This window comes from Polyodon spathula, chromosome 29, assembly GCF_017654505.1.
Source record: "Polyodon spathula isolate WHYD16114869_AA chromosome 29, ASM1765450v1, whole genome shotgun sequence".
NCBI lineage: Eukaryota > Metazoa > Chordata > Actinopteri > Acipenseriformes > Polyodontidae > Polyodon > Polyodon spathula.
Window position 1 is genome coordinate 2441855 of NC_054562.1, and position 22751 is coordinate 2464605.

The 22751-nt window shown below is 45.0% G+C and overlaps 2 protein-coding genes across 3 annotated transcripts; one reads left to right on the top strand and one right to left on the bottom strand.

The window, feature by feature from the left end:
• Positions 1-201: 201 nt before the first annotated feature.
• Positions 202-9342, top strand: cdc42ep5 (CDC42 effector protein (Rho GTPase binding) 5). 2 transcript variants are annotated; one of them, XM_041232229.1, is made up of 3 exons: positions 202-281; positions 6963-7958; positions 8230-9342. In XM_041232229.1, the coding sequence occupies exon 3, from the start codon at positions 8232-8234 to the stop codon at positions 9183-9185; it is 954 nt and encodes a 317-aa protein (XP_041088163.1). In that variant the 5' UTR covers positions 202-281; positions 6963-7958; positions 8230-8231; the 3' UTR covers positions 9186-9342. The 2 variants fall into 2 exon arrangements, with proteins under 2 accessions (XP_041088163.1, XP_041088162.1); XM_041232228.1 differs by lacking the exon at positions 202-281 and adding an exon at positions 708-930.
• A 2349-nt stretch (positions 9343-11691) lies between these two features.
• grwd1 (glutamate-rich WD repeat containing 1) lies at positions 11692-18532 on the bottom strand. The gene is made up of 7 exons (XM_041232350.1): positions 18284-18532; positions 17822-17939; positions 16348-16513; positions 14236-14449; positions 13939-14081; positions 13034-13231; positions 11692-12414 (listed from the first exon to the last, which is right to left on the bottom strand). Exons 1-7 carry the CDS (start codon positions 18510-18512, stop codon positions 12109-12111), a joined length of 1374 nt encoding a protein of 457 aa, XP_041088284.1. The 5' UTR covers positions 18513-18532; the 3' UTR covers positions 11692-12108.
• Between the last annotated feature and the right edge of the window lie 4219 nt (positions 18533-22751).

A 22751-nucleotide genomic window follows, 5' to 3' on the forward strand; every position in this document is an offset into this window, starting at 1 on the left:
CTCAATTTTTCCTCTCCTCCTTTCCTCCCTCTCCCCCTCTCTCCTTTCTCTCTCTTTCCCTCCTTCTCTATCCCCACATTTCCAGGCTCCACAAGTATTACAAAACATGCCTGGCACTGTGCCTTTCCTCTCTCCCCCACTTCTTTCTCTCTGTTCTCTCTCTCTCTTTCTCTCTCTCTCTCTCTCTTCCTGTGTATGTGGCGGGTCAAGTATTTCCTCTCTCTCTCTCTGTTTATTTTATTTGGCAACGTAAAGGATTGAGTTACAAACACAACCGAAAGGTATGTAAATTGAGTAAATACATGTCTGAGTGTGTCAGTGCGTCAGCGTGTGTGTGTTTGTAAGTGTGTATTGTAAGCCCCCTTCTCAAAGTGCACTGCTGTGGTATTCTGTGGTAAAATCACAGTAAAGTGTACTAAAGCACCGAGAAGATAATGAACCAGCCCCTCCTAAAAAGGAAAGGTAAACCGTGTTTACAGCCACAAAAATAAACTCAATTTGATGAGGTTTCTTATGTAACTGATTAAATATTTCACGCCGGTTTCACGGTAATAATAATGGTGTTTAGATTACAAACATGTGGTTTTGATGTGCTGTGCGTGTGCGTGTGCGTGTGCGTGTGCGTGTGTCCACTCCGTTACTCTCCTCTGCTCTCCCCTCCTACGCTTCACAAATTGAAAATGACGTCATTTCCCAACCCAACCCAAAAAAAAAACTTACTGGGAAAAAAACGTTGGATTGTCATCGGGAGTGATCGCGCTTCTATGCTTTCAGACTGCAGCATTACTAAACAGAAAGCGGGAATTCCTTTATTGAGCGGGTAAACAAACATAAAACCGGTTTTGGGGTGTTTGCCGAGTTTCATAGTTTGGAGGACTATTTTTTTTTTCCCTGGATTCAACAAGGAAACCGGATCTCCGCGCCGCTCAGGTCAGTGTTGAATTGTTTGGGAGTTTCGTCCGAGTTGTTGCAAAACTTTTTTTTTTTTTTTTTTTTTTTTTTTTTTTTTTTTTTTTTTTTTTTTAAAGAAAACGCGAATACATTAGAGCTGCTGTTTTAGGACGAGTTATATTTTAAAGCAACACAAAATTAAAAACCCTAAAAACTGAACTGATGTTCGCTAAACATGTTGTTCTGTTAGAGCTACACGCAACACAGTCCATCGAGAGATCCCACGTCTCTTGAGAACTGTGATAATTACTTTCTACCTAACAAGACACAGGCTTTCAATACACACGAGGTTCTGTAGATTTGGACCGAAATTTTCCAGAACTATTTATTTAATGGACTTTATTTTGTGTCGAACCGAAGACGGAGTCCAAATTTCGGAGGCACGTTTTATCGCTTAAACCTGTTTAAGTTTGAAACTTCCAAAAGTAAATACAATATAACCACCTCGCTTCAGTAGCGATGTTGAAAAGTAACTAAAACTCGCGAAATTTCTTAATTCATCAACTTCTTGACTCAAATGTTTGCAATTAGCCCCCTCGCCTTTCTCTTAAAGCGATAGGCCAGTAAAATAAAATTGCCTCGTACAGTATGTTTATATATATATATATATATATATATATATATATATATATATATATATGTGTGTGTATTAAAATTATAAGATACGAATTCTATATCGTTTTGTCTTAATCCTAGCGATCCAAATGGATGTGTTGCTTTTAACACGTTTTCTACAGAACTGTGTAATATTCTGTGTATGAGAGGCGATTTCTGCTATAGAACTTGTTATAGAACAAAAAAATAATTTACGATGGACTTTTTTTTTTATTATTGTTGTTGTTGTTATTGATTATTGATTATTATTATTAGTAGTATTGTTATTGTTATTAGTAGTCGTAGTAGTATTGCTATTAGTATTATTAATTCTTTAGTAGTATTGATTCTTCTTCTTCTTGTTATTGTTGTTATTAGTATTATTATGATGATGATGGTCGGTGTCATCATCAGTGTCTCGTCGCCATTGTTATATTCTGATATTCGGGACATGTCAATGTGTTGATCCTGGCAGCGGAGAGCGCCCGGTACACGAGTGATATTAAGCGGTGTTGATTGTACACGGTTGTTGATGAAGAGGCTGGATTATTAGTCTATCAGTTCCTCTCTTTCATATTCTATAAACTGTCAATCCGATGTTCCGCCCGGCGTTCTGCCAAATAGGGTCACCTGGCGCTGTTTGGAACTACTGGTGCAAAATAGGGTCTCCCTGCAAAATAGTGTCTCATTGAAGATTGGACTGAAGCATGTTGATTTGATATTGTTGTGGCGACCTAATTCAAGCATTCAAAATTCTAAAAGGTATTGACAGTGTCGACCCAAGGGACTTTTTCAGCCTGAAAAAAGAAACAAGGACCAGGGGTCACAAATGGAGATTAGACAAAGGGGCATTCAGAACAGAAAATAGGAGGCACTTTTTTACACAATTGTGAGGGTCTGGAATCAACTCCCCAGTAATGTTGTTGAAGCTGACACCCTGGGATCCTTCAAGAAGCTGCTTGATGAGATTCTGGGATCAATAAGCTACTAACAACCAAACGAGCAAGATGGGCCGAATGGCCTCCTCTCGTTTGTAAACTTTCTTATGTTCTTATGTAGTGTTGTTGCGTTCTTTGTTTTTGGATATGGCAGAGGATTGTACTGCTAATCTGTGTATTTACTTCTTTATCATGGCAGAATGCGGTCTGCGTTCACCTTTCAGCGTGTGCAACCATGTGCTGAGCATGCAGAAATTGTTCGCCCACACTTTCAAAATATAGTTTTATTTAAAAATATCTATTTTTGTGCAATAGACCTACAGTAAAGATGTATTAATGTTGAGATGCCCAGCGACGGGTTCCTGAAAGAGCGGTGTCCCTCAACTAAGTGTTTTTTTAAAATGTAATTTGTATCTGTTTCTACATTCAAATGTTTAGCCTTCAGTGTACATTACTGTATCAAAGAAAGACAGCAGGCCTTTTTGACAGTCCACTTTCTTCATGCCTCCACTAAAATAGTGCAGCATGCACGGGGGAGGGCAGCAGCAGGGCTGGAAGGTGACGTAATCACACACAGGGACATAAGCCCGATATTCTGTCCTTGCAGAGGGCTCTTCTGTACAGTCTGATCTGTGCTATGCTTCAGAGCGGGAGGTCCCGGGTTCACGTGTGTGCGGATTACCTCCCCTCTTCAGTTTAAGAGCTGAAAATAAGTAAAAAGGTCTAATTAAGCAAATTCAGTTCAATTAAGGGTCTCGTTAAGTAATTGAGAGCTGGGTTGGAATGAAAACCAGCAGCCACAGGGGGTCCCCAGGACCAGGTTTGAGGTATAGATGTCCATTTAGATAGAGAGAGAGATGAAACACAATTTTTCAGTGATCATTGTTCACATTAACAGAACTTTAAACCCATATTAAAAATGAATGCAGAATGGCGTGGTGTGAATTGAATGAATTGGTGGGCCTCTTTTGGACAGTGAGATTGAAACGTGGTTTATTTGTGAGAGAGCTGTCCCACTTCCGTTTGAATTAATGAGGTTTGCTGCTTAAAAACAGATTAAAGCATGTTTTAACTCCCAGTGAGGCAGGAGAGACAGGCTGTCCTTTTTAAGTAAAACAGAGACGCTGATGCCGTTGGTGAAGTGCCAAATGTGTCATTTGTTTGATGTCGTTCTGCTGATATCTCTGGAACTCTGCGTCAGATGCATCGCCGGGAGTTCATGACCTCTGTGACCCCGTGGGATGGGCACTTTCTCATGCGTGTTTGTCAGTCACACTTAAATTTAAACCAGCGTTTGGGGGGTGGAGTGTTTACAGATGTATGCCTTCCTTCTTATGGTTCTTTGTAATTCAGGGATGGAAAAAGACTCCAGCTGCATAGCAGTTTGATCCATTCCGGGTTTTGCTAGGAGTTAGACACACCCAAGCTTGTTACCTGTACTCTGGCTAATCAAGCTCCTAATAAAATCTGCGTGAAACTGCTGTGTAGTGGGAGTCTTATTACCGTCTCTGTATTTCGTAGTTCAGTTTGGAGTATGTGTAAAGGGCAGCGTTGTGTGATGCACTGCTGGTACGGATTCTGCCCCCTATAGGTGAGATATTGTTAAAAGCTCTCTTGATGAGCCTGGCTCAGTGCTCAGTGGTTATAAGACACTTCCTGCAGTGTCTGGGCCGCTGGATCACACCCAGCCTCCTCCCTGTTACACATACAGTAACCTCATAGACTATAAATAAGAGAATGGCTTTGAAAGATGGTCTAAATTAGGACCAGGGATCATGTTAATACAGACAATAAGAGGTAAGAGAATGGCTTTGAAGGATGGTCAGCACTCATTTTAAAAGTCGTGATAATGTTAATAAAGCTAATAAGGGGTAGTATAATGGATTTTAAAGATGGTTGGTGCTTATTTTGAAGCACGTTTCTTAGTTTTATCTTGGTGCTGGACAGCAGAGTTAACTTATTAGGACTTTCTTAAAACGAATCTTTTATCTCCTATGACGCCTTTAGGAGAGTGTGCACAGAGGTGGCAGAAAATGGTTAATAAGATTTCACAGAAAGACGACGCTTTGTAGCGGTACCACATCCTACCTGCCAGGCTCCTGCACTGCGCGTTCAATAGCATTCCTCTCCCACTTCATATTCTGATCACCTTGCTTTAACATTATTTAGCATTATTGAGTGTTACACTCTGGGGACTCTGTCTGTATCCACCCGTCCGTCACACTTCACACATTTCTCCATATATCTGGAGAGCCGCTTATCTGATTGTTATGACACTAGATGTTGACATTATTTAGCAGAAATACAACCACAAAATATCTTCTCTAATACAATTCTAGTTCAGATTCACTTTGTATCATATCCTGTTTCACTTGTCACATCCTGGGGACTTTTTAAAACGTTTAAAGCAAACCCTGTGGCCTCCGTAGAGCTCTTAGAATCATGTCTGAACTTGGCTCTTGGGGATGGGTACCCATGTCCTTTACACCCGCATGGTCTGCCGGGACTGTCCGGTTTGGAGTTGTCTTCATCCCCGGGACGCGCGTCTGTCCATCTGACGGAGACAGCCCCACAGTAGACTGTATTCTTGTAAATCATGCAGGTATAAGATCTACGCTGTGTGAATTGCAAGCTTCAGAGTGTTGCCGGGCTGTGCCTTTGCATCGTACAGTAATTCCCGCTGCGGAGAACTGGAAAACAAGGACACGGAATATTTTGGTTCGGAGAGGACTGAAGGACTGATCACTGTACTGAATTGCCCTCCTGTGAACTGAACCGACACAAGACCAGAGAGAACCGGATAACTTATTTTTATAGCCTCAGGGGGTCCTGGTTTTTGTTTTGCCCCCAGCCTCTTAAAGGTGTAATTGACTTAATGATTGAGCTTAATTGGTCAGAATGACGGTTTGTTCCAGGTATTTAGCGATTGACGATTTTGGAGCTACCTAAAAAACCTGCAGGACTGAGGCTCTCCAGGAACGTGGGTTGGCCACTCCTGGTCTATTGGTTGCTGGCTAATTCTTGGCAGAATTAATGGTAGTTATGATGTTAGGTATCGACAGGTGTCCCAGGAAAAAAGTGGATAGAATTTAAAGGGGAGGTTCCATTGTTTTTTCATATTACTGTAGCATAGAGAAAAATAAAGAAATAGTCATTTTAAATCTCTACTACTAACCGATCATATTAAATATGTTTAAAAACGGCTCCCCTCGATTTTACGCTTGATGTTAATTGTGTTGCTGCAGTTTTAAGCAACGTAACGAAAGCAGGATTTCGCTTCCCTCTTTCCTACAGCCCAGTGTCTTCTGTGACAGAGCACACAGCTTGCAGTGTTGAGTGACAGGCTGGAATTTTGAACGGCTGGATTTTATTGCTGTGACGCTTTGTCCTTCATTCTTTGAGACTGAAAAAAACTGCATGGATTTTTGGTGCTAATAAATTGTCAAAACTTTAATGAATTAAGAAAAAAAAAAGATTTGTGACTCGTAATATATCAACTTCACGCTCCAATTAATTTCATGAGTCTTCCGCTCCTTTCTCAAATGCACAAACCCGCTGCATTGAAAGAATCCATTCCCAACATAGGAGGCTTGTTGCTAGGGAGCTGACATTGCTGCCCCGTGGCTTTGCTAGTGCATCGCTGCCACAAGTGAACACCTCGCTGGCTAAATCCAGGACAAAGTAAATAACCAATACAAAAAATAAAAACCCCTTCACTCAATAGATAGTTCATTTGCTTTGTGTTGTTGTGCAACGCGTGTGTATATGAAAGCAGTACAATGTTAATGCTTTGTTTAATTGTTTTGTATATTGTTGTTTGTGATCTGCAGTGCGAAATAAAACAGTAATTCTGAATGAATTTCCCTATGTATATTACAGCTAAGGCATGCACAGTTAAACTGTAAAAATGGGGAGCCAACTCCAGCACCGCGATATATTTGAATCCGCAGTATAACGAGGGGAGATATAACAAGGGGTGGGTTTATCGTGTACATAAGAGGAAACCATTATTAATCTGCCTGCTGCAACACTCTGCCCCCTAGTGGATGGAAGAATACATCAGTAAGAAATATGTAGACCTGAAAACTGCAGTGTTGCATCATTATTAACCCACCCCCTTTAACACTCTGCCCCCTAGTGGATAGGAGAAACATAGCAGTAAGAAATATAGAGACATGCACAGAGTGGCATACAGACAGACGGGCTCCTTCACCCAGAGTGTAGCGCGCTCAACTTGTGCTGAAGGTGGTCCATGGCGGGTTTCATTGCAGTCTGACAAGCAGTTCTTTAATATATGTAAAAATGTACGTGGGACAGATGGACACAGACTCCACCCCAGATTCAGATACTCTTGGTAACTTGTGCTAAAAAGGCCCTTCAAGTTTTAACACAAGATTTCTCTCTCTCTCTCTCTCTCTCTCTCTCTCTCTCTCTCTCTCTCTCCTCTCTCTGTCTCTCTCTCCGTTCTCTCGCTCTCAGGTGACTCAAACCAGAGCCTCCAGCCCCTGAACAACCTAGAAAGGAGAGAAGAAAAGAGGACAACTTGGGTGGAGAACAAAATCAGACTGGGAAATAAGTGGAAAAAACAACTTGAAACTTTGGAAATAAAACAAAACAAAACTGGCAGACCAGATTTAATATCAACTGGAAAGAAAACGCAACAACTGATTACTCAGACAAGCACACAGAGGCAAAGAAAGACTCCGATCAGCACGTAACTGCAATTAGGCAAATCGAGGCCTTCTCAATATCGACACAGAGAACGTGTACAGTGACTGACTCACAAACTGACATTGACGTGTATAAAGTAATCATAATTCTAATACTGTAGATGCAGTCTGGACTCCTGGATATATTGTTTACATCTGCTCTTCCGAAATAGATGTGTGCAGCTGGTAGCCACAAACTGACAAGCAATAGGTTTCAGCTGTTTTGATAAAGGCAGCCAGATAGATTGCTAGGCAGACCGACAGAAATAGTTCATTTATAAACATATACATGAAAAATAACACATTTAAAATAACTAGATACTCTTAGAGATTATTTCAAACGTATTGAAATTTAGTTATACAACAAACAAAAAAATTACGATTTATACAAGCAGACAGAAACACTGTACCTTTGTAGTTGAATATCAGAACAGTTGAAGCTAGTGGGGGAAAAAAAGGCAAATTAATAGGATTGGTTAAGAAGGAAAGAGAGACGTCATTGAAAAACAATCTTTGATCCCGTGACGCACACAGGCGGTTTGAAGATTGTCTCTGAGGTGGGCTCTGCCCGTTACAGCTTCCCCCTCAAGGCGAAACACAGATGCTCTGCGTGGACAGAGTTTGAATCTGGGCAGCCTAGTGCAAGTCCAGACGGATTCATTGGCTCCCAGCCCGCTTGTGGTCTGAAATACCGACGCGAACTGAGACCGAAGAAGCGAGAGACAGAGAGACGCAGACGAGACCAGACTAGACACAGAAAGAGCAGGTGAAACTTTTATTAGCATTTTTAGAAATTTGTTAATAGCCCTATATTTATACATTGCTGTAGACATACTTCATTGTAGGGTTAGTCTTTGTATTGTTGAGCACCACCAGCATTTAGTGCACAGCTAGCGTATTGCTGGCAAAACAAAAGGAAATCCTGAATGGCAGATCAATAGTTATCTGTTAATTGAAAACCTCTAGTTGCAGCGTGTCTGTCATTGAATTCTCAGAGTTTCTTTTAGTGATTCTGTTAGTTTGCTCTTTCCCTGCAGAGATGCCGATTCTCAAGCCTTCCCGTAGCCACAGCGACGGAGTGGGCGGGGCTTCTTCCTACCGACGCCCCCGATTGGACCCCACCATGATCTCTGCCCCCTTGGGAGACTTCAGACACACCATGCATGTGGGGAGGGGTGGAGACGCCTTCGGGGACACCTCCTTCCTGTCCAATCACGGGCCGGCACCCAAGTCCACACCCCCTGTGTCGGACCCCGCCCACCAGCCAGGCAAAGCTGCCATGACAACAACGACCAACAACAACAACGACAGAGATAACAATGAGAACAGTTACGGTTCCACCACACCCAGCATGGCCGCTGGAAGCTACCCAGCCTCTATGGAGGCTGGGAGGGCTGTTGACTCGCCCAGTATGGCTGCCAGCGGATACAGCAATGGTCCCTCCCACCCTCCTCTCAAACACTCAGAATCCATCTCCTCCTTTAGCCTCGACTTGGATCTGGGGCCCTCCATGTTAGGGGAAGTTTTAGGGGTGATGGAAAGAGAGGACCAAGTCGACACATGGGCGGGGCTTATCAGCAAAGAGGCGGGGCTAGAACCAGGCGGTAAAACGAAATGGGAAGGATCTGGGGGAAAGAGAGAGGAAGGAAATGGGGAAGGGGAGAGGTCAAGAGCAGCGATCGGGTCAGTCCGAGAAACTGATTCGGCGAACGGAATTCCCAGCTCCCAAGACGACACCCCTTGTGAAAGCCAAGACCACACCCCCAGGAACGGAAGCCGCGCCTCTTCGGTGAGCTCAGAGTATGAAGGGGTGAGTGAGGGAGAGATGGAGAGAGAGAGGCAGCGCAAGCCTGGAGAGGGTGGAATGCTGAGAGCTAGTTTGCTAAAGAAGCCCCCTCTGGATCTATCAGATTCGGAGGAGGAGGAGGAGGAGGAAGAGGATGGGCGGGGCTATGTGTTCGAAGATGATTTTGACGATGAGATCGGCCTATAAGAGAGCTGCTTTTGTTTTTGTTGTTTTTTTAGTGGGCGGGTTTAAAGAAAATACAAAATCTGAAACTGTGGACTCTCAGAGTTGTCACCCCTATATTTTTTTCTGTGCTTTCTAACTATTTCTCAACGGCATTTCTGGACTAATAATTAAGGTTGCATGGTGGTGGGGGGGGTGGGGGTGGCTACTTCTAGTTTTTTGGGGGGTAACCTCAGCAACCATCATCTTCCCATGTATGACCACTTTGTTGGAAACTAGGTTGACTTTTTTAAAGTCCTCTGCAGCCATCATCTTCCCAAGTTGCTTCATTCCAACCAAACCTGTTGACTTACAGTAGACTGATCAGGAGTTCAACAATCCTTTCCACTTCACTTTAACCAGCAACAAAGTCAGTCGGGTGTAAGACCATCATTGGACTGGTTCACCTGCCATAGCACTGTATGGAACTGATTCACCTGCTATAGCACACTGATTCAATAGCACTGTCAATAGCACAGCATGGGGCTGATTCACCTGCTATAGCACTGTCAATAGAGCACAGCATGGGACTGATTCACCTGCTATAGCACTGTCAATAGCTGATTCACCTGCATAGCACTGTCAATAGCACAGCATGGGACTGATTCACCTGCCATAGCACTGTCAACAGCACAGCATGGGACTGATTCACCTGCCATAGCACTGTCAACAGCACAGCATGGGACTGATTCACCTGCCATAGCACTGTCAACAGCACAGCATGGGACTGATTCACCTGCCATAGCACTGTCAACAGCACAGCATGGGACTGATTCACCTGCCATAGCACTGTCAATAGCACAGCATGGGACTGATTCACCTGCCATAGCACTGTCAATATAGTGTAGGACTGACGTTTTTATATACCGTAAAACTGAATATATGTCAGTGATGTGTACAAAACCTAGTCCGTCACAGGAGTGTGTGCCACATAATGCCGGTATTCCCTAATTTTTGACCACTCTTGTATGGGAAATTGTTAATGCCACCACCACCCCACCCCCCCCAATTAATAAAACCCCCAATGTGATAATTTTCTAAAGTGTAGCTATATTTTATATATGTATAATTTGTGTGTATGTCTCTGCATGTTTCTGTATAAAAACACTAATCGCATGATCAAATGTTCGAGAATATTTCAGTTGTTGTCGTCCTCTTGTCATCCTAAAATACAGAAGTCAAGTAAAACTTTGTATAAAGACTTTTTGTTCCTATTGACAACAATGTAAAGCCACTTCAATAGTAAGACTATCCCCTGTATTGAATATTAAGATATGAGGAAGGCTGCTTTTCAGCTCCTCTGCCTCCTCGTCCCCACTCTCTCTCTCTCCTCTTGCTAGGAATGTAAGAAACCACTTTTGTTTCTAATGAAATCCTTTATATATATCTATATCTATATATATAAAAATATATATTTTTCTAAAACAAAAATGTTACAAAAAAAATTGTAAGAACATAACTTTTTTTTTTTTAACCAATTTCATTTTGTTCTGCATATCTTTTTTTTTTTTTTTTTTTTTTAAAGTTCTTCTCTGACATTTGCTGGATCTCAATAAAGAAAATGTTTATCTGTTCAATGCAATCGTTCTGAGTGCTACTCGTTACTGCAATGACTCAAGCAAATTATCAGTTCAATTAAGGGTCTAGTTAAGTAATCTGAGATATCAGGGTTGGAATGAAAGCCACGATCACAACAATATAATATTTCTGCTAAAGTTTAGATAGTCAAAGTTAATTCCCAGCCACAGGGGGTCCCATCAATATCAGGTCTAGTGCTGTATATTATAAAGACATTTCAGAGGGCTGGATCTCATCAATATCAGGGTCTAGTGCTGTATATTATAAAGACATTTCAGAGGGCTGGATCTCATCAATATCAGGGTCTAGTGCTGTATATTATAAAGACATTTCAGAGGGCTGGATCTCATCAATATCAGGGTCTAGTGCTGTATATTATAAAGACATTTCAGAGGGCTGGATCTCATCAATATCAGGGTCTAGTGCTGTATATTATAAAGACATTTCAGAGGGCTGGATCTCATCAATATCAGGGTCTAGTGCTGTATATTATAAAGACATTTCAGAGGGCTGGATCTCATCAATGTCAGGGTCTAGTGCTGTATATTATAAAGACATTTCAGAGGGCTGGATCTCATCAATATCAGGGTCTAGTGCTGTATATTATAAAGACACTTCAGATGATCGGATAGCATCACTGTCAGTCTATAATCAATTCTGTGTTGCTTTGACTGCGTTCAGGAGCTGCTCTTCAGTTCACGTTTCCTGCACAGGCTAGGTGTGTAACACAGGCGATATCAAACACAGGGTTTAGTAATATTCTTTCAAAGTAGGACCATATTTAACATAAAAGTAAAGTTTTTCATGGGAAAGAACGAAGACTCCCATTGCACAGCAGTATGATCCATTCCTGGTTTTACTATGCATTAGTGAGACACTCCTGAGCTTGTTACCTAGGCACACTGGAGAATACTTTAAGAAGATGTATTTATTTTTTTCATTTTGCAAGAGTGTACAGATGTTATTTTCTCACTGCCCCCTTCACCTGCTCTTTGCAATCATTCCCCGTGAGTATGTGTTCCGCTGAATTGAAATAATGTTTAAAGTCAGAGTCAAGGCGGCTTTAGTTTCATAACCTGCTGTACGATTAAACAGAACACAGCAGAAACTGTACAAGACGTCGGCCATCCAGGCTGCAGCACCTCCATGGCCCACAATAGCAAGCTGGCTCAGTGTCAGAGCCAGAATGTCTCCAGTAACCTACCCTTAAGCTACAAAATAAAGCAGATTATTATGAAACTGCACACGATGTCTGGCATCTTGGCTCTAACTCCCCCCATAGTCCACAATGGGAATCCAGCTCCATACCAGAGCCGTCACGGCGTCTGATTCACACAGAGATGGTCCGGAACACGTTGAACCCCGAGAGTGCGGTGGAGACGAGCACCCCGCTGTTCTGGGGGTGCCAGTGCACCTCCTTGACCTCTGTCTGACCCTGGTGCAGGAAGAGGACCTGTGGGGGCAAGGTGGGGAGCCCCGCCTCTGTGCCGGGGTCACATGACTCCACCGAGAGATCCCATTGGCCGACGACGTCGTCGGAGCCGGCGGAGGCGAAGACGCTGCCATCAGTGGGGTGCCACTCGACTGAGGAGACGGGGGCCGAGTGCAGCTTGAAACTGGCCACGGGACGTCCCGTCTGGGGAGAGAACACAGGGAGGGGGGGATGAGGGGGTCACTGTGAGATCCACAGCGCAGGAACAGCCACAGCGGTGTCAGTTTAACAAGCAGTAGATTAGATTGAAAGGGCTGTATCCCATGAACACCACCTTGACTAAGAGCACTTCTAATAATGAATGTCTGTTCTGAGGGGCGTCCTCAAGATTCCGCATTGACCAGGAATGGTATTCCCCACGCACAAACAAAAAAAGCTCTATGAATTCTGAGGGGTGTTCGGTTTTTTCAGTTTTGTTAAATCCAGTCCAGAAACCCCCCACCGCTCCCTCCACAACACCAGTTATGGTATAGTCCACCCCAGTCTTTTGGTTCAGTCTAACGGGTGTAGCGTTTTATTTTTTTCTTGGCCCTAATCCAATCCTCCTCCTCCCCCTCCCCCTCCTCTGCCGAGAAATGTTATGACCCACACATTAACAGAAAGAGCTGGCTCCAGTCTGAAGGGCGTTTCTTTTGTTCCAAGTCTCAGCCCCAGTACAGACGCCTGCCCCCCCCCCCCCCCCCCGACCCCACACACACACACACACACACACAGCGCTCTATAAACAGTTTAATCAGGTCCAAGGTTTCTTTTTCTTTTTTACCTTGAACTGTCTGAGATCCCACACCTTGAGAAGACCGTCGTCCCCCCCGGACAGCAGGAAAGGTTCGTTCCGGTTCCAGCTGATCACGTTCACGTCGGAGGAGTGCGCCTGATTGGCTGAGAGCATGCAGGCCTTGGAGGGCGGGGCGCGGGTGTCCCAAATCCGAATCGAGGTGTCGACCGAACATGAGGCAAAGACCTGGGATGGGTTAGGGAGAGAATTACAGGTGTCCCTCAGCCAAACAAATTCTACCACAGCTATCGGACAAGTGCTCCTCCCTAAATATTTCCAAATATCAGTGTTACAGGCAGACTTAGACAGAAAGAAAGACCGACACCCAGAGTCTGATCCTCTGATAACTTGCTAAAGAACAAAGGAGCAGCGCCTGTTCTATATCATGTGGTCAGGTCTAACTGACAACCAGTCAACCAGCACAGGCCACATCCTGCACATGCTTTGTTACAGTTTCTCCTCCAATCAGGTCGAGCTACCACAGCAGCCACATTCTCGCATGGCAGGTGGAGGGAAGCCCACACACCCAGCAGATACATACAGCAGACAGAAATGTACATGTGCAGGCTCCTGTCACTGTGTGCTTGTATGATTCTCTGTTGCTGCTTCCTTCTGCTGCCTCATTACCAACGCCCCCTGCTGGTGAGGAGCCCCACTGCGGAGGGGGTGTAGCGCAGGCGGTCACTCGGGCTTGTTCATTTTGACTAACCATTGGAATTTCAAATAAGAAAGACCAGACAGGCTCCAGCAAAAACACATTGTGATAAGGGTAGAGGGGAAGTGAGGAGGGGAACGGTATTAGCACTTTGCTGTTCTGCGTTGACATGTGAAGCTGTGCAACAGCTAAATGCTTCCCCTCCTTCCAATAACAGGTGATAATGAGCGGAACTCACCGTGGGTTCCGTGGGAGACCATTGGATGTCTTCGACAGACTGGGTGTGGCCTGCAAAGGGGCGTTGGTCTACATGCCATGCCCCTCCTTCCCTGGGCTCCCAAACGTGGATCTGCTTCTTACAGTCTCCTGTTGCTAGGCGACCTGCACACCCCCCCACATACACACAATAGCAGTTAAACACACAGACACTCCCTCTGTCTATATAACACTTATCACCACAAAACAGTAATTGCAATAAAAGCCAGTCAGAAAAATTGCTAACATCCCTCTCTCCGCAATCCCGCCCCTCTCTCACCCGGTACTTTAGGTGACCAATCAACAGCGAATCCCTCTGTCATGTGACCAGTGAAGGTAAACAGGGGCGTGGCCTCTTTCTGCTGTTCCCGTAGAAACGTCGCCATGATAGCAGAATCATGGACCGCCTCCAGCTGGGCTCGAAGGTCAAAGATCTCCACCTGACCTTTCTCGGACCAGACAGCAGCCAATGGGGCGTCCCCAAACCTAGTCACCTGACAAAGGGGCACAAATCAGAGCATTTAAAATATCTAATAAACAAAACAATTCAGTACAGTAGGGCTGTGTTCGAAGGTTCGTTCGCTAGCCAGGAATTCAAAGGTAGTTCTAATCCATCGAAGGTTCATCAGGCAGCATTCACTCGCTGTTTGACGTGTTTTTGTTTTTCTCTGTTAACAGAAACCTTTTAAAATGTGTGAATACTATAAATCACATATTAGCCTCCCTCACATGCAAAAATCTTTTGATTTGTATAATGCACATTACTTAAAAGTGGTTGTATAAAATCCACGACCAAATCGTTATACATATCCTCTCTTATGGTGCCACCAGCTGCACTGGAGCAGGGTAGTGATGCCAAAGCACGGGGGGGGGGGGGGGGGGGGGTACCTCTAGCACAGGGGACTCCAGCCCTGGTCCTGGAGAGCTACTGTGGCTGCTGTTTTTTGTTTTAACCAATCTCTCAATTACTTAACTGAACCAGTTATTGGCTTAATTAGTCAAGATGAACAGGTGTTCCACATCTTTTGCCACTGATGATGTAACCCTATGAAACCTGCGGGCAGGGGCTCTCCAGGACCCAGGCTGGAGACCCCTGCTCTAGCAGCTGTACTGCTTTAGCAACACATGTACTGAATACCTTGTGTACAAGACAGTGGAGGAGAAGTGATGAAGTTGAGTAAGTATGAAACATGCACAATATACACTAACATTAATCAAATTTTGAAAACCCCCCCCCCCCCCCCCCCCCCCCCCCCCCCCCCCCCCCCCCCCCCCCCCCCCCCCCCCCCCCCCCCCCCCCCCCCCCCCCCCCCCCACCCCCCCCCCCCCCACCCCCCCCCCCCCACCCATTCATATGGATTATCTGTAAAATAATAAGATTTTCAATCAAACAGAAATTGGTAGCTATGGTGACGGCATAAGTTATGTAAATTAGGACTACTGAAGGTTCGAACCTTCGTTCTTAACGTGTTCAAAACCTTTGAAGGTCAAAATGTACCCTTCATTACAGCCCTACAATTCAGACAGTCTTCAATCCGCACAGTTTTATATATTATACAGTATACACCAGCGAATGAAGCTCAGGGGGGCTGTCTGAATCGTGTTTGGTGTTGCTGTATAATATATAAAACTATGCAGATTGAAGCTCGGGGGGGCTGTCTGAATCGTGTTTGGTGTTGCTGTATAATATATAAAACTATGCAGATTGAAGCTCAGGGGGGCTGTCTGAATCGTGTTTGGTGTTGCTGTATAATATATAAAACTATGCAGATTGAAGCTCAGGGGGGCTGTCTGAATCGTGTTTGGTGTTGCTGTATAATATATAAAACTATGCAGATTGAAGCTCAGGGGGGCTGTCTGAATCGTGTTTGGTGTTGCTGTATAATATATAAAACTATGCAGATTGAAACTCAGGGGGGCTGTCTGAATCGTGTTTGGTGTTGCTGTATAATATATAAAACTATGCAGATTGAAGCTCAGGGGGACTGTCTGAATCGTGTTTGGTGTTGCTGTATAATATATAAAACTATGCAGATTGAAGCTCAGGGGGGCTGTCTGAATCGTGTTTGGTGTTGCTGTATAATATATAAAACTATGCAGATTGAAGCTCAGGGGGACTGTCTGAATCGTGTTTGGTGTTGCTGTATAATATATAAAACTATGCAGATTGAAACTCAGGGGGACTGTCTGAATCGTGTTTGGTGTTGCTGTATAATATATAAAACTATGCAGATTGAAGCTCAGGGGGGCTGTCTGAATCGTGTTTGGTGTTGCTGTATAATATATAAAACTATGCAGATTGAAACTCAGGGGGGCTGTCTGAATTGTGTTTGATGTTGCTGTATAATATATAAAACTATGCCGATTGAAACTTGGGGGCGCTGTCTCTCACCCGGACTCTGTTGATCGCTCCATAGTGGGGGAGCATGGCTAACTCCAGGGCTGGTTTCTTCTCCTCTTGTTCATCCCCCTCTCCCTCGCTCTCGCTCTCCGAACCCTCTCCTTCCCCCTCCTCTCTCCTTGTTCCGTGCAGATTGTGCATTCGCATCACCAGCAGCCTGTCACCCCAAAAAAACAAGAGTTTTTGCCCAACAAGCATTGCCCTGTGTACAGTACAGCTGTCTCCACGAAACGGTAGTTGTCCGAACGGGACACATCATGTCCTGTGCTCCGAGACGGTCTTGTGGCGTACGGAGACACATGTCATGTCGCTCCCGGAGACGGGTTCGTGTGTCGTACGAGGACACATGTCGTGTCGCTCCGAGAGACGGGTGTCGTGTGTGTCGAGTCGTAACGCTCCGAATAGTACTGGTGTCGTGTGTCGTAAACGGGACACACATGTCGTGTCGCTCGTCGACACATGTCGTGTGTCGTGTCGTACGGGACACATGTCGTGTCGCTCCGAGACGGGTCGTCGTGTGTCGTAACGGGACCATGTCGTGTCGCTCCGAACGGGTCGTGTGTCGTAACGACACATGTCGTGTCGCTCGAAATACGGGTCGTGTGTCGTAACGGGACACATGTCGTGTCGCTCCGATTGCCCTGTGTCGAGTGAACGAGACGAGTCGTGACCAGCATTGCCCTGTGTACAGCACAGCGAGGCTCTGCCCAGCACACAGCATTGCCCTGTGTACAGCACAGCGAGGCTCTGCCCAGCACACAGCATTGCCCTGTGTACAGCACAGCGAGGCTCTGCCCAGCACACAGCATTGCCCTGTGTACAGCACAGCGAGGCTCTGCCCAGCACACAGCATTGCACTGTGTACAGCACAGCGAGGCTCTGCCCAGCACACAGCATTGCCCTGTGTACAGCACAGCGAGGCTCTGCCCAGCACACAACATTGCCCTGTGTACAGCACAGCGAGGCTCTGCCCAGCACACAGCATTGCCCTGTGTACAGCACAGCGAGGCTCTGCCCAGCACACAGCATTGCCCTGTGTACAGCACAGCGAGGCTCTGCCCAGCACACAGCATTGCACTGTGTACAGCACAGCGAGGCTCTGCCCAGCACACAGCATTGCCCTGTGTACAGCACAGCGAGGCTCTGCCCAGCACACAGCATTGCCCTGTGTACAGCACAGCGAGGCTCTGCCCAGCACACAGCATTGCCCTGTGTACAGCACAGCGAGGCTCTGCCCAGCACACAGCATTGCCCTGTGTACAGTACAGCGAGGCTCTGCCCAGCACACAGCATTGCCCTGTGTTCAGTACAGCACGGCCAGGCTCTACCCAGCACACAGCAGGCAATGCCAGCGCACTAGATTACAACTTTATACAGACACCATGCTGTGTAGCTGTTGCAGTTATGTACCAGTTTTATATTGGTGCTAGGACTGCGTGTGGTCCTGTCTCTTCTCCTCTCCTACCTGTTGGCCTGAGCAGTTTCTGCCTGGGTCCCGGCACACAGCAGCATCGACAGCGGAGACTCTTCTCTGTTTTCACCCAGATCATCGCGGATCACATCGAAACTCAAACAGGGAGCGCCTGGGGTGAGAGACAAGGCAGAGGCCAGAGGGGGAGAGATATCAAACAATGCCATAAACCTGACCCGATACAGTGCAATTACAGTACGCAAACTGATGCTACAATACAACAACAACAACAACAATAATAATAATTAAACTGCAGATACAATACAATTACAAACTGTAGTTACAATACAATTACAATATAGCAACACTTGGCTAAACTTTCCTTCGCAGTTGCTTCCCACTTATAAAAGTTAACCACGGCATTTGAAATGGTTTAAATCCGGAACTGCTATTAAACATAACACGCGCTGTTATTTATTTATTTATAATATTTTTTGTAATTTATTTTGCACGCACCGGTTTGGCAGTGATGGTACAGTCTGTAGGCGGTCTGGTCCATTTCTAACTCCTCTCCAGGCTGCAGCGGCTCGATTCCGGGGATATACACTCGAGTCTGGGCCGTCCCGTCTCCCTCCTCGTCCCCGTCGCTCTCCTCCATCCCCTCCTGCTCTTCCTCGCTATCCTCCATTTCTTCAACCTTTTCTCTCTCTGCGTCGGAAAACGTGTCTCCTCCTGGTGCCGACATCTTTGAAAAGGGCAAAACACGCGTCACGACGCCCTTCGTCTTTTGCGAGGCCCCGTTTTGTCAAAGCAATTGAAGCCCATACTACCATCTTGAGTAACGGCATTGACAAAACCATCTCTGCTCTTGTTTCGATCTCGCAAGTGAAGCCAATCGCCAGGCAGTCTTAGGGAAGGATAGTTTAATTTTATCAACTGTGTTTAAGAACGACACAGTATAGTTCTTTGTTGTGTCGTTTCAGTTCTCTATATTATTATAGAAGCACCAGCGCCATCTAGTGCCAGCAAAACTATAGGAAATCCAAAGCTGGTTGTTATTTCTGTCCTCTATGGGAATCTCCGGCACTGCTCTGGCCTGGTTCTCCTCCTACCTCTCCAATCGCACCTACCAGGTAACCTGGCACAGCTGAACCGCCACACCTCACCCTCTCTCAACAGGAGTCCCTCAAGGATCAGTCTTGGGTCCTCTGCTGTTTTCTCTCTACATCCGCTCCCTGGACCCCCTCACCCCACCCTATGGTTTCTCATACCATTTCTATGCTGGTGGTGCTCACATCTTCGTCTCCTTCCGCTGCTCGCCTGGTGTTCTCTCTGCCTCGCTTCTCCCACGCTACTCCACTGCTCCGCTCAATCAATCAATCAATCAATCAATATTTATTTTATATAGCGCCTTTCATAGCGGACCACCATCACAAAGCGCTTTACCAGATGCAGTAAATACAAGAAAATCCATAATACTTTAAATACAGAGAAATGCATCATACATGATATACAGTAAAACAATGCATACTACATTAAATGCAGTGGAAAGTGCAGAATACATGATAGCAGCATAATACATGAAATAGTGCATTAAATACAGTGGAAAGAGCAGAATACATGATAGCAGCATAATACATGAAATAGTAGCAGCAACACAGCAGCTAATAGCAGAAAGCAAGAGAGAACAGGCGGGTCTTCAGAGCTGATTTAAAGCGAGCGACGGTGGGAGCATCACGTACCAAAGCTGGGAGAGAGTTCCAGAGAGTCGGAGCCACGAAACTAAACGAGCGTTCCCTCCAATTGCGTTGCACTTTTCCTTCCTCCCCATCAGCTCTCGCATCCACTTCACGACTCTTGAACTCGCCTACCGATGCCTTGACCAGACCCTCATCTCTCCCTACACCCCCACCCGACCTCTCCGCTCCGCCTGCACTAGAAGACTGGCTGTACCTCCTGTATGCTTCCCTGCATCCAGAGCCCGCTCCTTCTCTACCCTCACCCCGCAGTGGTGGAATGACCTTCCTACGGATGTCAGGACTGCCCAGTCCCTGACCACCTTCTGACGCCTCCCAAGACACACCTATTCAGACAACACCTGAAAAACTCAACTCTCCCCTTCTGGTCAATATAACACTCTGCCTTTAGTGCATTTGAACTTGCACTGATCGGCTCCCTATTTTACTGTATTTAATCCTGCACTGAACCCAGTCTGTAGTATCTTGTATTTCACGTGTACTCGTATCTAACCCTGATATACAGTAACTATCAATACTGCTATCTACTCATGAACTGCCAGACTGCAACACAGACTGATCAAAAACAATGTAATACAGCCCAGCCCAGGGCATTGCAGTTAAAGAACAACAGCTCCCAGCATCCCTCACCATTACCGCTGGTGCAGAGGCATGCTGGGAGCTGTAGTCCTAGCCAGGACTGTACCGATTCACAATACAGTAACTATGGCAGTGCAGCTAGAACTGAAGTGCAGCTCCTGAACTCAGTCAAAGAAACACAGACCAAGCAAAATAAAACCCACAGTATTGATTAACTGCAATAGAAGCAGTCAAGGGGTGTGTGAAGGTTGTCTGTCTGTCTGATACTCATTTTCACACACATCTAGAGAAGCGCTTGTCCGATTGTGATCAAACTTTCTAAGGGCCTTCTTTAGCACAAGTTGATGAGAGTTTCCGAATCTGTGGTTGTACAGAGGCTGTCTGTTTGCCACACATTTCCTCATATACTGAGTGTTGGAAAACATGGATCAAGAATTGATTAGGGGTTTGCTACGCATGTGGACTGGTAGAGCTATACTGGTGTTTTTTCTGAAAGGAGACTAATATTGCAGATAGCAGACTGTTTGGTTCAAATTGCATGTACTGCTAACCATTGATAGAGCCTTTGCATCTACAAGCTTCTTGCCCAACATTGAATGCAAGCTAACGAGATAACAATGCTGTGGACCAGAAGGGAACAGGCTCTAGACTTCAGAGAGATCAAAAGAGATAATCCCACTGGCATCAAAGGGGGTCGCAAGGAGATAACAAAAGGCAGATGTATGGACCTTTTGTCTCCAGGAGTGTGAAGAATGCACTGAGTTCAGAGGTTGTCACACTAGACTACACACACAGACACACACAATAAATTAAATTACCTTTGCAATTGGTTAAGTGTCAGAGAAAGGGGAGGTGGACCATCTATACAGAAGGGTATTTAATGTCATGCAAACATTGTAATGTTGAGTATTGCTTGTCCTGTACCTGGGACCAGACTCCCTGCATATTTCAATAAACCTGGCAACTGATTGAAGAAAAGGACTCTCTGCATTTTCCTGAATCTACTTACTCACCATCTATTTTTTGTAAGTTACTTCACTGAGCATCAAAAGAAATGTTTCGCTTATATTTGAGCATCAAATTAAACAGATCACTTATATTTGGATAAAATTCACTAGATGTGATCAAAAAATGACAAGCTCTGTTTTAGAGCAGGTGCAGTGACTTTTTATTAACAATCGACATCACGAAGATGCTGCAGAATGATCTGTCGCTCTCGGGCAGGTGTGGTGACTCATGGTCTCCCGGTTGGTGGCCTGTCATTGACAGAGTGTGTCTGGTTACACTGTCTCGTCGGGTTTGAAGCTGCTGGCTGTGAGCGCCCAAGACCGCGAGCCACAGTCCGCTGTCCCGGTCCAGCCTCCAGCATGCCGATCGCACGAAGGTGCTGCTCTCTTGACAGACGTGGCATATTGTGATTTTTCTGTGATTTTTTCTTTATTGCTTTTATTCACGCTTGCAATTCAACAGCTGAAATCACTCCATATCCAGCATCCAATCAACTGTCTCACTAATTAAGTGATTAAGTGCTTCAGTCACTCAAGCGTGTCATGGGCAAGGATGAAGGATCGAGAGATTAAAAAGAAAACAATTTGTCTGTGTCCATCATTTATATACCTTATTTTATTAAGAAAATAAATGTGTTATAATAGTGCTAAGTTTCCTTTGATGCTCGGTATATATCAAGAGAACAGCTTGTCTGATTGTGATTAAACTTTGTGTTAACGTGATGATATAGCAGCGTTATTGAGACTATCAGAATCTACGTGTGCGTGCGTGCGTGCGTGCGTGTGTGCGTGCGTGCGTGTCTGTGTGGAGGCGGCCTGCTTCTCTGTACATCCATCTGTATGTCATGAAACTTGGTGTAGCTTAAGTGACAGAGAATATCAGATGCTGTGAGTGTGTGGAGTCATTTTCTCATTAAAATGAAGCTGACATCATAGATTCCACATTTAACCAGAAACCAAACCAAGTTTAAAAGTAAACCAATTGTTTATTAAAGGTTAAGTTTAAAAAAAAAACAAGGGTGCGAATCTAGAGTTAGAACTCCATAATCATTTCCACTCCCCCCGCCCCCCACCAATCACTGTGCATTTACAGGGGGGGTTCTACATAACTAAAGGGTTATTTTATTATAATAATAATAATAATAATAATAATAATAATAATAATAATAATAATAATAATAATAATAATTGCATATTTCAGTGCATTCTTTTCCATCAAGAATTTACCAGAGAACTACAACAGCTACCCAGCATGGGGTCTATATAGAGCTGGAATCTAGTGTGCTGGCATTGCCTGCTGTGTGCTGGGCAGAGCCTGGCTGTGCTGTGCACAGGGCAATGCTGGCAGGATCGCACTGTATAACACTGATATACAGCCCTGTATAGAACCACAAAAGTTACCCAACATGGGGTCTATATAGAGCTGGAATCTAGTGCACTGGCATTGCCTGCTGTGTGCTGGGCAGAGCCTGGCTGTGCTGTGCTGTGCACAGGGCAATGCTGGCAGGATCGCACTGTATAACACTGATATACAGCCCTGTATAGAACCACAGCAGCTACCCAACACACTGTCCATATCAAGTTATACAATATAAAATAACCCTTTAGATTATTTGATATCTATATAACAGTCATAATATT